The sequence below is a fragment of the Cygnus olor genome, chromosome 23 (assembly GCF_009769625.2).
Source record: "Cygnus olor isolate bCygOlo1 chromosome 23, bCygOlo1.pri.v2, whole genome shotgun sequence".
Lineage (NCBI taxonomy): Eukaryota > Metazoa > Chordata > Aves > Anseriformes > Anatidae > Cygnus > Cygnus olor.
The window spans coordinates 4,813,992-4,825,877 of NC_049191.1; the positions used below are offsets into that span (position 1 = coordinate 4,813,992).

The 11,886-nt window shown below is 60.3% G+C and overlaps 1 protein-coding gene across 3 annotated transcripts; it reads right to left on the minus strand.

Moving 5' to 3' along the window:
• Window positions 1-3,391: 3,391 nt before the first annotated feature.
• On the minus strand, window positions 3,392-11,850 carry TMEM200B (transmembrane protein 200B). Of its 3 annotated transcripts, none has more exons than XM_040535201.1 (2): window positions 11,696-11,850; window positions 3,392-4,992 (listed from the first exon to the last, which is right to left on the minus strand). In XM_040535201.1, the coding sequence occupies exon 2, from the start codon at window positions 4,966-4,968 to the stop codon at window positions 3,763-3,765; it is 1,206 nt and encodes a 401-aa protein (XP_040391135.1). In that variant the 5' UTR covers window positions 4,969-4,992; window positions 11,696-11,850; the 3' UTR covers window positions 3,392-3,762. The 3 variants fall into 3 exon arrangements, with proteins under 3 accessions (XP_040391135.1, XP_040391136.1, XP_040391138.1); XM_040535202.1 differs by having other exon boundaries at window positions 3,392-4,991; window positions 11,689-11,840; XM_040535204.1 differs by lacking the exon at window positions 11,696-11,850 and adding an exon at window positions 11,076-11,094 and having other exon boundaries at window positions 3,392-4,991.
• Window positions 11,851-11,886: the final 36 nt, after the last annotated feature.

Genomic DNA, 11,886 nt, shown 5'->3' on the forward strand with positions numbered 1-11,886 from the left:
GAGCTTTCCTTCGCGTATGCTTTAAATCTATTAAAAAAAAAAAAAAAAGATAGAAAGAACTTACTAGCCAGGCAGAGTCGTGGTTGTTGCTTCATTCGGAGAGGAGCAGGAGGAGAAATGGCTGCAGACAAGCCCCAGGGCAGTAGCGGGGCGGGCAGCAGCTGAGCACCTTCAGGTGCTGGGGTGGGCGCGGCTGCGGGCGATGCCACCCAGCTGGGGGCTCCCCGGCTGCATCCTCCCCACTGCACCTCCCGGGCACAAAACGCAGCCTTTTCCCCCGGCCTCTTTTCCAGGTTTTGTCCGATTTTGTCCCAAATTACGGCTAGATAAGGAGAAAGTGCCCAGCATCACCTCGTGCAGTGCGGGATGCTTTTGTGATGGGTTAACTTCATGGCAAGGGGAACGGGAAGCGCTGCTGCAGCAATAAAAAACCAACGCTGGGTCCCAAAGCAGAGATGGAGGTGGGGGACATGCAGGTGATGCTCCCCATGGATAGAGCACAGGTCTCCTCACTGTGCCGTGTTAACCAAGAAAGCAGTTGTGCACTTGGAACATTTCCTTTGCAGCTGGGGATTGCCCCTCCGTGGGGCAGCTCCGGTCGGGAATGGATGCTGCGGAGGGCAGGAAGGAGCAGCCGAGCCCAGCCCACAGCAGCCCACCCAGGGCCGGGTTTGTCCTCGAGTTTCTGGCTGCTGCTTTCCAACACACGGCTCCTGGGCCCGGCACTGAGTCTGGCTGCAGCTGCTTCCATGCGAAGGAAAAGTTATTTTCAGACCGAAGCAGCCTCCTGGCACGTCCCTGCGCTGCTGCTTCAGGGCAGGCCCCCTCGGTGACTTCTTGTTTGTTTGCTTATTGCATTGAACCCGTGCCTAAATCGTTTGGAGATTAAGTGGCAGCGTAAAAGCCGGGATCGCAGCCAGGGCAACCCCGGGGCAGCGCTGCAGGAACCCAAACCCCGAGCCCCTTTCTGCTCCCCCGCAGCCCTGGGGGAGCCTGCGTGGGACACCCCAGGGGGGGCTCCCCGTGCAGCGTGGGACAACGCGCTGCAGGTGTATGCGGGGCTTAGGGGTGCTTTGCAGCAAAGGGGGGTAAGAGAGGGTGAAGCATTCAAAAGACGAGGTAGAAATTCAAATGAAAAAGAAAAAAAAAAAAAAACAAAACACAAAGAAACAAGCCATGCCAAATTTCCAAAGGGGGAAAAAGAAACATGGCGTGGAAAACCCTGACCGGTCTAAAACCCGTCATTTGCATCCTTTAGGCTTTAATCTGCTTTTTCCCAGCCCCGGTGCCAAGCACTATCACTAATGAGGGGCGAGGTGCCAGCCGATGAAAGCTTGGACAAGCGACAGCAGCAGCTCCAGCCCTGCCATCCCCTCGTCCCACCGCCCTGTCCCTGTCCCCAGCGCCGCACGCAGCTGGCACAGCCCCACGTGGTGACAAAGGGCTCCTTGGCTGTGACAAGAGCCAGCGGCCGGGACGGGCTGCTCTGCCCCAGAGCTGCTGGGGACGATTGTGCTGGCAATGTGTTTTTTTTTTTTTTTGCCGGAATACGCAGTTGCCAAGCCCAAATGTTCTGCAGGGATGGTTTGGTCTGAAGAAAGCTGCTGTCCCTGCAGTCTCCAAGTCCAAAGCTCTGTACTTGCTTCAGAAGGAGAAGCAGAAACAGGATCAAAAGAAAAAAAAAAAAAAAAAGAAAAGAAAAAAAAGCACATTTAACACAGAAAATATATTTCAGCCATTGACACTCGGCTCCACACCACGGCTGGCTTTGTTCTCCGGATGGGAAAGGGCAGGGATCCAGCCCAAGCTGCGGAGCCACATTTCTGCGCCTCCCAAGTCGCTGGCGAGCGGCGCTCCCATCCCCGTGGTGTCCTCAGCACCCCAGGGCGCCCGCTGCTGCCTCCAGCAAGGGGCTGGTGTCTCGGGGCATGACAGGCTCTGCTGAGCACCACTTGCTTCTGGACCTAAGGCAGGATCAGGCATGGGTCACGGTGCTGGATGCTGCAAGAAATCCTCCTCTGGTTTGTCCCCACGTAAGTGACGTCGCCGCGGCGTGCAGGGAAAAGGGGAGTGCAGGGGGATGCTTTGCAGCCCGGCGCCCACCTGGTGCCCCCCTGTGTCCCACCCCATGTCCTACCCCTCATCCTGTGCCTCTGCCAGAGCAAACCACGGGGACCTCTGTGACCTCTGGTGCCTCCTCCTGCTGGGACCAGGCACCTCCTCGCCCCCCCCCTTGCCCAAGACTGTGAGCTCTTCTGGGTGGCTTCAGCTAGGGGGACACTGGAGGGACAATTCAGAGCATGGCAAAGGCACCATGAAAGGGTTGGGAAAGAAATGCTAGAGCAAAAATTGCTCATTTGTGAGAAAAAGGAGCAGCAGATGCTTCTTCCCCTCGGCGAGCCTCCCCCCCACCGAGGCTGTCCGACCTGAAATCCCAGCATGGGCACCCACACACGTCACAGGCCCCAGGAGCCAAAATGGCACCAAATAACACGAGGGAATCCAACAGCGCCACAAAACCAGCACACACACACACCCCTCTCTCTGCCCCATCACATCCCCCTGCTGCCCACATCCTTCACCCCAGTAGGAAAACTCCCATTGCCCCAAAACCGGCTTTGGGAATGGCTGCACCCCAGAAACTCCCCCATTTGTTGTGATTTCACAGCTGCCTGGACAGCATGAGGGTGGGCGGCAGCACCTGTACCTGCAGCTGCCCCAGGCACCTTCTGCATCACCTGGAGCTTGTCGCCTTATCTGCAAATACTCAGCTGGGGCACACAGCATCCTGGCTGCACAGGGCGGCGCTGGACCTCCCTGGAGGATGCCGAGCCCGGATGGAGGCAGCAGGACCCCGGAGAGGCACAAAACCCACGGACCTGGCTCCGGTTCTGCTCACCCGCCCTGCTGGGGTGAGGATGAGGAGGGAAAGAAAAGGTCCGAGGCGTCCCACGAGTTGTGCTCTGAGCACAACCGAGGTGTCAGGCTGGAGGCTGCCATCCCAGCACCACCGGTGCCCGCAACACTTGGCTGTGGCAATGCTCGCATCCTGAAATGTGGCCCAAGCACACAAAAAACCCTCTGATTTTTGGAAGATGCCACCCGTACCAACACTTGAGCATTCCCTATGGAAAAGCGAGTGCTCCAGGCTTTGCAAAGGAGTGCTAACACAGGCCCATACCTCGCCTTGGGGCAAACCTTGGCACTTCCAGGAACAGTGGCAATTTGCAGGGGCTGGCAAATGGCCACAAGCAAGCACTGACATTTCTCTGGGGGAAAAAAAAAAATCTCCCCATGCACAAATATTCCCATGCACACATGGGGCTGAAGCGGTGGGGACGTCACGCTCCCGACCCCGAGCACCCCAAGGGCAAGACGAGGCGGCACCGCATGGCATCGAGAGAACATTTAATGGCCTGGCCGGGCTGACGTGCACTGCTCAAGCAAATTTCCCACTGGGGCTGGGTGAGAGAACCCCCCCGGTGCCCCCACCCTCGCCCCGGTGCAATGAAGTGCCGTGGGGTTTTGCACACCCCGTGTCCCCGTCCCATGGTCTGCGTTGGGTGTCAAAGCGAGGGCTCCTCCGGGAAAGCTGCCAGCAGAAGGGCTTGTAGGGCCGAGAGCATCCAGGAGGAAGCTGATGAGGAAGAGGAGCAGGCAGGGAGGAGCACAGGTCCCAACCCAGGAGCCTTCCCCGAGATCGGGGACCTCTCGGTGTGGCGATGTCCTCTAAAAACCACGACCCCGCAGCCAGTGGGGCCGTCAGACCCGCGAGCCCCCCTCCACCCCGACTGCCCAGGAGCTGGGCCGGGGCTCGGCGCGGCGCGGGGTCTCGCCAGGCTCCAGCAGCTGGTCCGAGGACTCGCCCCGGTTCTCCAGTTTGGCGTAAGCCCCCGGGGTGACGTGGTCGAGCCGGGGCCAGCTCCGGTTCTTGCGGTCCTTGATGGGAGCCACCAGCAGCACCCCTGGCCAGCCCAGGTCCAGGGACTTGGAGTGCCCCGGGTTGTGGGGCTGAGCATCGGGGCCGAGCTCCGCCACAGGGCAGCCTTCCTCCATGGTGACGATGACGTGGCCACCACGGTGCTCCTGGCCCCGGGACGCGACGCCGCTGCCACTGGGGGACAGCAGAGCCCAGGGGGGCGGCGGGGCTTCGGCAGGGGGCTCGGCTGCCTCCACTGGTCCCCCAGCCCCCCGCGTTGCTGCATCCAGCAAGCGGTTGTTGAGCTTGATGATGGGCAGAGCCAAGGCGCCGACGGCGGAGGAGAGCCCGAGGTTGCCCTCCATGTGGAGGCTGAGCAGGGAGGCGGTCGGGGAGGCCCCCGGGCGCTGCAGGAGCTCGGCCGTGGTCTGCAGCCGGTTGGGGCCGTAGCAGTCGGCCCACTTGCTGCCCAAGGACAGGTCCACCTCGTAGCAGCCCTCCAAGCACTCGGGGCTGGCCTTGGGTGCCAGCGGGGTGTCCGCGTCCTCAGGGCCGGTCCCCTCGGGGAGACCCGTGGCCATGCAGTAGAGCCCCTTCTGCATCAGCATGCGGGTCTCCATGTCCCTGTTCTCATAGAGCATGGTGTTGGCGCAGATGAAGATGAAGAGCCCGATGCCCATGATGACGGGGCCGATCAGCTTCAGCTTCTCGCTGTGGGGCACGGGGCGCCCGGCAGCCACCTCCCTCCTCATGTCCCCCGTGGTGCTGGCGTTCCCCGCTCCCGCCCCGGCACCCCCGTGCCCCCGGTGAGGCCAGTAGCCCACCACGGCGATGGTCATGCCCACCAAGACCACCGAGATGCCCACCATGACGAAGGCTCCCGACGGCGAGCGCATGCGGAGCTGCCCCTTCACCGGCACCTCCGGTGGCGACTTGCGGCGCAGCCTGCGGCCCCGGCGCCGCGGCGGGGCTGGGGGGGGGGTCGGCTTGGTGCCCCCCACCGCCGGCTCCCGCACGGGGCCGTTGGGTTCGGCGCTCTCGGCAGTCATCGTCGCCCTCCCGGCCGCTCCTCCTGCAGGGTGGGGAAGGGAGAAGGGGAGAAAAAGAGGTGGAGAAGAGTCACTCGATGGCCGGGGGGTCCACATGCATGGGATGGCGGGGACATGGGGACACTGGGAGCATGGGGATGCTGAGGATATGGGGACCACAGGAACACTGGGATGCTGCGAACATGGGAGGCAAAGGGACACCATGGTTATGGGGGCACCAGGAGGATGGGGACCACAGGGACACTGAGCCCACTGGCTGCACCACATCAGGGTCCAGCAGGTTTGCTCTCCTCTCCGGCCTGCCCGCTTCCTTCTTGTTATTTCTGCCTCCTTGCTGGTGGTAGTAGGGCTGAGGGGCTCCTTCACACCCACCAAAGCCCTAAAAACCCCGAGCTGTGCAGGGCAGCTGGCATGGCCAGGATCCCGCTGCACCCCATGCTGCAGAGCCTGTCCTGGGTCACCGTGCCCTATGGCACCTGCAAAAGGGTGGCAGCAGCAAGCTCAGCGTGGTGACAGCAGGGGAAAGGGCTGTTTATTAATCCAATTGGGAAACTGAGGCACGGAGACGGGCAGCTGCAGAACAGCTCTCCAAAGCCACCAACACTGCGCATGTATCCAACCCCCCACCAAAGGTTTGACAAGGCAGCAGCATCACAGCGCCCTGCGAGCACTGCAGCTGCTCCCCAGCTTGCTCTGCTTGCTGCCAAAGTGACCCAAACCGATAAAGGAACACAAATGTGCCCTGGCCAGCCAGGTGTCTTGGCCCTGCAGTGAGCACCGCGACACTGCAGCCCCCACACCCCAGATTTGTGCTGGGCCAGAGCCTTGCGGCACGCAGCCGGTGTGATTTGGAGGCTGCAAAAGGAGCCAAGCACCACTCAGGGATGGGGGGAACCAGCCTGGCCCTGGTAATTAAATCTCGGAGAGGTTCATCTGCCTTTTCTGGGGGCTGCCAGGAGAGCTCCTGGGCAGGATTTAAGCTGCAAGAGTTCAGGGCCTTTGCTGGGATGGGAACGCTGGGTGCTGGGGGGAAGCTGCAGGGTGGCCCCGAGCCAAGGGACACTGCGGGACAGGGGTCGTCGTGCCTCTAAATCATCCGCAGCAGCGCGGGGAGGCTCCGGGCACCGCGGCAGCAGTGGAAGCAGCCCGACGGCACCACGATGAAAAGCCAGAAAGTAAAACCGATTGGGAACGCAAGGGCATGGGGTCAGGGAGGGGAGGTGACCAGGCTCATTTACTTCCCGAGATGAATGGAGTGGCAAGAGCCAGCAAGCAGCATCACCGGCGGGAGGAAAATAAAATACTGAGGTTTTTTTCCCAGTCTTAATCATCTTAAGGTGTTATTAGCATCCCATGGAAGGGAATTAAAGATATGAGTTTCAGGATGACAGCGTGTTCCTGGCACAAGGCTGTCAAGCTGTGACAATTCGAATGAGGGAGATTTAAAAAAAAAAAAAAAGCCCCAAACAAAAAGAACCCAAACCCCCAGCTCGCTGCTGTGAGATTTCAAATGTTTCTCTGAAAGAAGCTGATAATCCTGCATCGCAAGGCAGATAATACAATAAACATTGCTATACGAAAGCAATGATCACCCCAAATGGCAAAATGAGGTTTTTAAATGTTTTAGTCCCAAGGGAAACAAGCGGGCACTCAAACACTTCCAAAGGTGTTCTTCCACCTCGAGCACCCTGGCTCAAGGTCCCCAGCTTTCTCCAATTCCCATCCTAAATTCAACCTCTCAAATATTACACATCAAATGTTAAATGCCTTGCTGGTAACTTGGGGCTTAAAAAAATGGGAAAAATGGAAAAAAAAAAAAAAAAAAATTCCAGACCCATGCAAAGGTTGGGGGAGGGAGGATAAAGGCACAACCCCCCCCCGGGTGCCTGGCCCCTGCCCTGGACCTGCCACGAGCGCGCAGCCAGCTCCTATTTTTGGCAGCGAGCCCCGGCCGTGCCTCTTTACACCGAATTCCTTCACTATCTCCTGCACCCCCCCGAGCCCCCCGCCGCCGGCTGCTCACCAAAGCTCACACCAGGACCCCCGAGCATCCCTGCTTGGGGCCAGGATGCTCTCTCCACGCCTTCCCATCATACGTGGCTCAGAGCCAAGGCACGGGGATATCAGTGGCCAGTGCAGCACAAGGTGCTGCCGTCTGTCCCCTCCCTGGGGGTGAGCCCCCCCATGGGAACCCCCCTACAGCCCGCCAGAGCCCTTCGCCCCCGCCCCAGGTGCCAGAGGTGTTTCTGGCCCTGCCGCTGCCCCCTTATCTCCCCGCCGCCTGATAGCTGCCTGCTTGCAGAAGTTGCAGCATTTAATTGCTCATTGCTGGAGATGGTTGTTCCCAGAGTTCAAAACCATTATTTTTATTAATAGAATCCCCAAGGTTATATAAGCTCTTTAGGGGGAAAAAAAAATAATAAAAAAAAAAATCCAGCGTTGGCATCAAATTCAGAAGCTCGCAGACACCAACACTCCAGCCACTGGGTTGATTTGCTGTGGCACCGCACGGGGCTGAGTCTGGGGGCAGCGACGAGGGTCCTGGTGGCACTGCCAGGGTGGGGGGACAGCCCGGTCCCTCCGCAGGGACAGCTGGTGGCCTCGCTCCCTGCCGGCCTCCTCCCTCCTTAAGGCCTGACCTGATGCCTTGGTTTGGGAAGGGTTCCCACCCCAGGGGAGCAGCGGTATAGAAATGTAAATGTCATTAGCGTTATAGGGCGAGATGACGGCTCGCCTGCCGTGCTGCCAGGTTCGGGGCTAAGCTCCCCATCCCTGCAATAAGCCCGGCATTAAAATAAATGCAAATATTTCTCTAATCCCCCCCACCATGAAGGCATATTGCTGGCTCCACCCTCCCACCCCAATCCCTCCTTCGCAGGCAGACATCCCGAAAATGTGATGCTAAATCCCAACGTGTCAGAGGGCAAACTCTCAGCCCCTGGGGTACGGTGGCACCGGGGAGGGTCCCTCTGGCTCGCGGGGACCTGCATCCCTTGGGTGCCCTGGGATGTTCAGCCCTGCGAGCCTGCACTGCCTGTGTTAATTTGCAGCATGCTGTGGTCCATAAAAAGGCAGATTTGGCCTCAAAACCTCCCTCTGGACAAGGGATGAGGGCCCGGGGCCATGCCAAAGGGGACGGCAGCCCCATGGAGATGCAGCAGGATGATGGCTGCACAAGCCTTTCTCCACACATGGCTTGCAAAGCTTCTCCAAAACAACCCCCCCAGCTCCTCAAAACACACCGGGGAGCCAGGCCGATGAGGAAGGCAGAATCTGTGCCTTCGTGGAGAGGAGCTCTGCCGCTGTCTGTTGTAGGCTGGGAGACCGAAGGGTCTGCGCGCTCCGTCTGCGCAGCAGCTTCCAGCAGCGCTGACACAGCCCCAGTGTCCCCCGCGGGCACAGAGGGAAGGAAGCAGCCCAGGCTGGAGAAAAAGCTTGGGAAATCACCGACAAACAGCAAACACCTCCTTTTTCCATTTCTTTTTTTGGATATATTGTGACTTTAAAGCTGCTCTCTCAGTTTTTGGAAGGAGACGAGGTTGAAATCCATCACCCAAGCGCCCAGAAAAGCACCAGCGTGTTTAAAGCCGCGGTGATGGGTGAGACCCAAAAGCCCCGGCGGCACGGCTCAGCCCCTGCGCGTGGCCACGTGCTAAAATAAAACCAGTTTCAGACCGCTTCCAGCTCCCGAGATCCCGATGCCCCTTGAAGCTGAGCTCCCCCCCGTGCAGCACAGGGGTACCCGGGCCGCTGAGACCTGTGGGTGCGAGGACGCGCCGAGCTGCGCCAGCCCGCCCCGGCTTCCCCACCCACGGCGAAGGTGAGAGCGTGGTAATTACAGTCTGCGCCGAGCTGCGCCGGTTAAAAATAACTCCGTAACCTCCAACGCCGCCCCAGCACGGGGCTCTCGCAGAGCAGCGCCCCGACACCAGCTCCCCTCTCCCATCCTCGCCTCCCCTCCCGGCAGGAGGCAGGATGGGGCCCGCGATGCCGCGGAGCCGCCTCGGTCCCCGGGTGCGTGCACGGCTCACGAGCACCGCGCGCAGCCTTCATCCCGGTGCCGTGTTCTCTCCAAACAATGCTTGCTGGGGCCAAGGAGTTTGCAGGATCCAGCCCAGACCTCTGCTGGTTTCTCACCTGCAGCTGGCTTCTCCCCAGCAAGGGGACCCCCGGCTCGCTGCCTCCAAATTTCCAGCTGCCTTTTTCCCCTTTTGGCCCAGCAATCTCAGCGTGACGAACTCTCCCCCAGCCTGGCTGCACCCTGCAGTCCTGTCCCTCCTCCTTTCCTCTGTACTCAGTCCACTTCAAATTCCCCCCCTTGGCTACACATTAAAGGTGTCCAGACAGAAGGAAAAAAAAGATGAAGAGCAGGAGAAAAAGATGACGAGGGTGTCTCGGCAGAGGAAAGCCCTGTTTAACATCCCAACAGCTCTCAGCCCAGCGGGGCAAAGCCTCCTCCAGGCTTGGTCCCTGCAGGTAAATCCCCACATCGAGCCCACAGCACAGGCACGCTCCCAGCACAGGGACAAAAAGCAGCTCTCCAGCTCCAGCTTTTGCTGAGGACACCCGTTAATCAATCGTAATTAATTAAGCTCCCTCGCAGAAGCTTTCAGGCAAGCACAGTAACTCTGAGATTATCACGGCTCGGGAGGGATCGTCACAGCTCCAGTCCCGGGCTGGGGGTCTCACGCCTGCTTTTAACCAAGTTTTGGAAACGTTTTCACCGCAGCCTTTGCTGCAGAGCAGCAGACCCCAGGCGCGACCTGTCCATGGCCCAAAGGGGACAAAGGCTCACCAGACTGAAGCATCCTCGTTTCATTTCTGCACCCCCGTTTCCCCAGGCAAAAGGATGGGGTGCATGGGGTGCAGGGGGTGCACCAAGCGCTCAGCGTCGGAGATGTCCCCAACACGCCTGGCCGGGCAGGACACTTGGTGGCTTCCTCGCCAGGAGGTGACCAATGTCACTTGGAAATGAGATGCAGGGCAGTGGGCTGGGGGTGCTGCAGAGGTCTGGGGACACAGCTCGGCCCCTTTGCTCCCTGCCCCGTGCTCGATGATCCCCAGCCAAAGGGGTCCCCGCGGGCGCGTGGCCCCGTTCCCCTTGGCTTCTCCCAAGGCCCCCCTGCTCCCGAAACGGGGCCATCCGCTAAATTCCTCCCTGCCCCTCAGGCAAAGAAAGTGTGTGGAAACATCCAACTGATTGCTAATTACGAGAGCTTGCCTTACCCAGATTTGCTCTGCTAATTAGACTAATCTCCACGGCTGGGAGATGAGCTGCAGTCACCCGTGGCGAGGAGATCACGCAACTTGGACGGGCACTTAACTCGTGCCAGGCCCCTGGAAGGGGGCTGCAATTCCTGGCCCTTTCTGACGGGCCATTGTTTAATGAGACAATAGAAGCGCAGGCGAATTTTGTGTCCCTCCTCCAAGCCCGTTCTGAAATCAGGACATCTGCATTGCTCAACTTTTTGATATGAACCAGATGCAAATAATTAATAAATCCAAATTCGAGATAATGCAGGCATCTAAATTTAAACTGAGAACGAATTTCTAATGTCAGCTTTTTGCTTCCTTGAAGGGGGAGGAGGCGTGGGGAGCTCAGAGGGATTTCCTGGGAGAATTCCTGCCTCGGGAAGCCGAGCAGGGTGGCAGAGCACGGGAAGAAGGCTGCAGCCAAGCACCTTGCAAAAATCATCATAGCCGAGAGAGAAGGAAGGAGGGAAAAACCCCCTCGGCTGGGATTTCCAGGGAATTGGAACCAAACTCTTTCTGAATTTGGCACCTTCCCTTCTACGCCTCTGAAAATCCCTGCCAGGGTGGAGGAAGGGAAGGGACGGGGGGCTGCCAAGTGCTCCACGCTTGCAGGCACAGACCGAGCTCCCCAGCGGCTCCAGGCAGGCGCGCTCCGTCCCCCCCGACCCTGGGACCCCGCTCCTCGCTGCGTGCAAGTGGGGCTGGTGGAGAGAAGTTCCCCGAAGCGTTCCCAGCTGGGATCACTCTTGTCTCCAGCAGTTTAAACCTCACGCCTCCCCTGCCCTGTGCCCTGTTTTACCTTGCTTTACCCTGCAGCCCCATCCCCAAATTCATGAGCAGGAATCAAAACCCACCTGGGAGCGACACAGGACAGATGCGGGTCCCCCCCTCTGAGCGGGCTCAGCCACCGGTGCCGAAAGGCCCTCCCGATCCCCAGCTCGGGGAGCTACTGGGATAATTTCCACCCACTTCTCCTCTCTAGAGTGTCTAAATCAAATCCTGCGCGGGGATTAGCTCCGTGACCAGCTCTCACGTAAACCCTCTGCGAGGAGACTCGGGGAACTGCAAAAAGTGCTGGGATTTGGATACTAGAGCCGGCGCTCCTGCCTGGCTCCTGGCTCCTGGGTGTGCAAGGGTGCGTGTCTGGGTGCGTGCTTGCACGTGAGCGTGTGCATGTGTGTGTGCGTGTGCGTGTGCGTGTGCTCGCTCTTGCTCCAAGCACCCGAGGTCCCCTCGTGTCAGTGTTCCCACGCGTGTCCGTGCCCACCCGTGGGTTCCGGTGCCCGGGGGGGGGACGGGGGGGACGTGTGTCCGTCTGTCCACCCCCTGTCCGTGTGTCCGTGCGCCCGCCGCTGCCCCGCGCCCCCTCCGGGCCCCTACCCCCGGCTCCACCCCGGTCCCCCCCGTTACCCCCCGGCTCTCCCCGACCCCCGGCCCCGCTCCCCGCCGACCCCAGCCCGCACTCACCCGCGGCCGCCGAGCCCTGCGCCTCCCGCCAGGACCGGGACCGGGACCAGGACCAGGACCGGGACCAGGACCGGGGCCGGGGCCGGGGCCGGGGCCGGGGCCGGGGCCGGTCCCCCGGGGGCGGCGGGCGCTGGGGGCCGCCGCCGCGGCCGGGGCCATGGAGGGGCGGCGGAGCGGCTCGGCTCGGCTCGGCTCGGC

Coding starts and splice junctions, on each gene's coding strand:
- TMEM200B (XM_040535201.1), bottom strand. CDS start 4,968: ATGACTGCCGAGAGCGCCGAACCCAACGGCCCCGTGCGGGAGCCGGCG.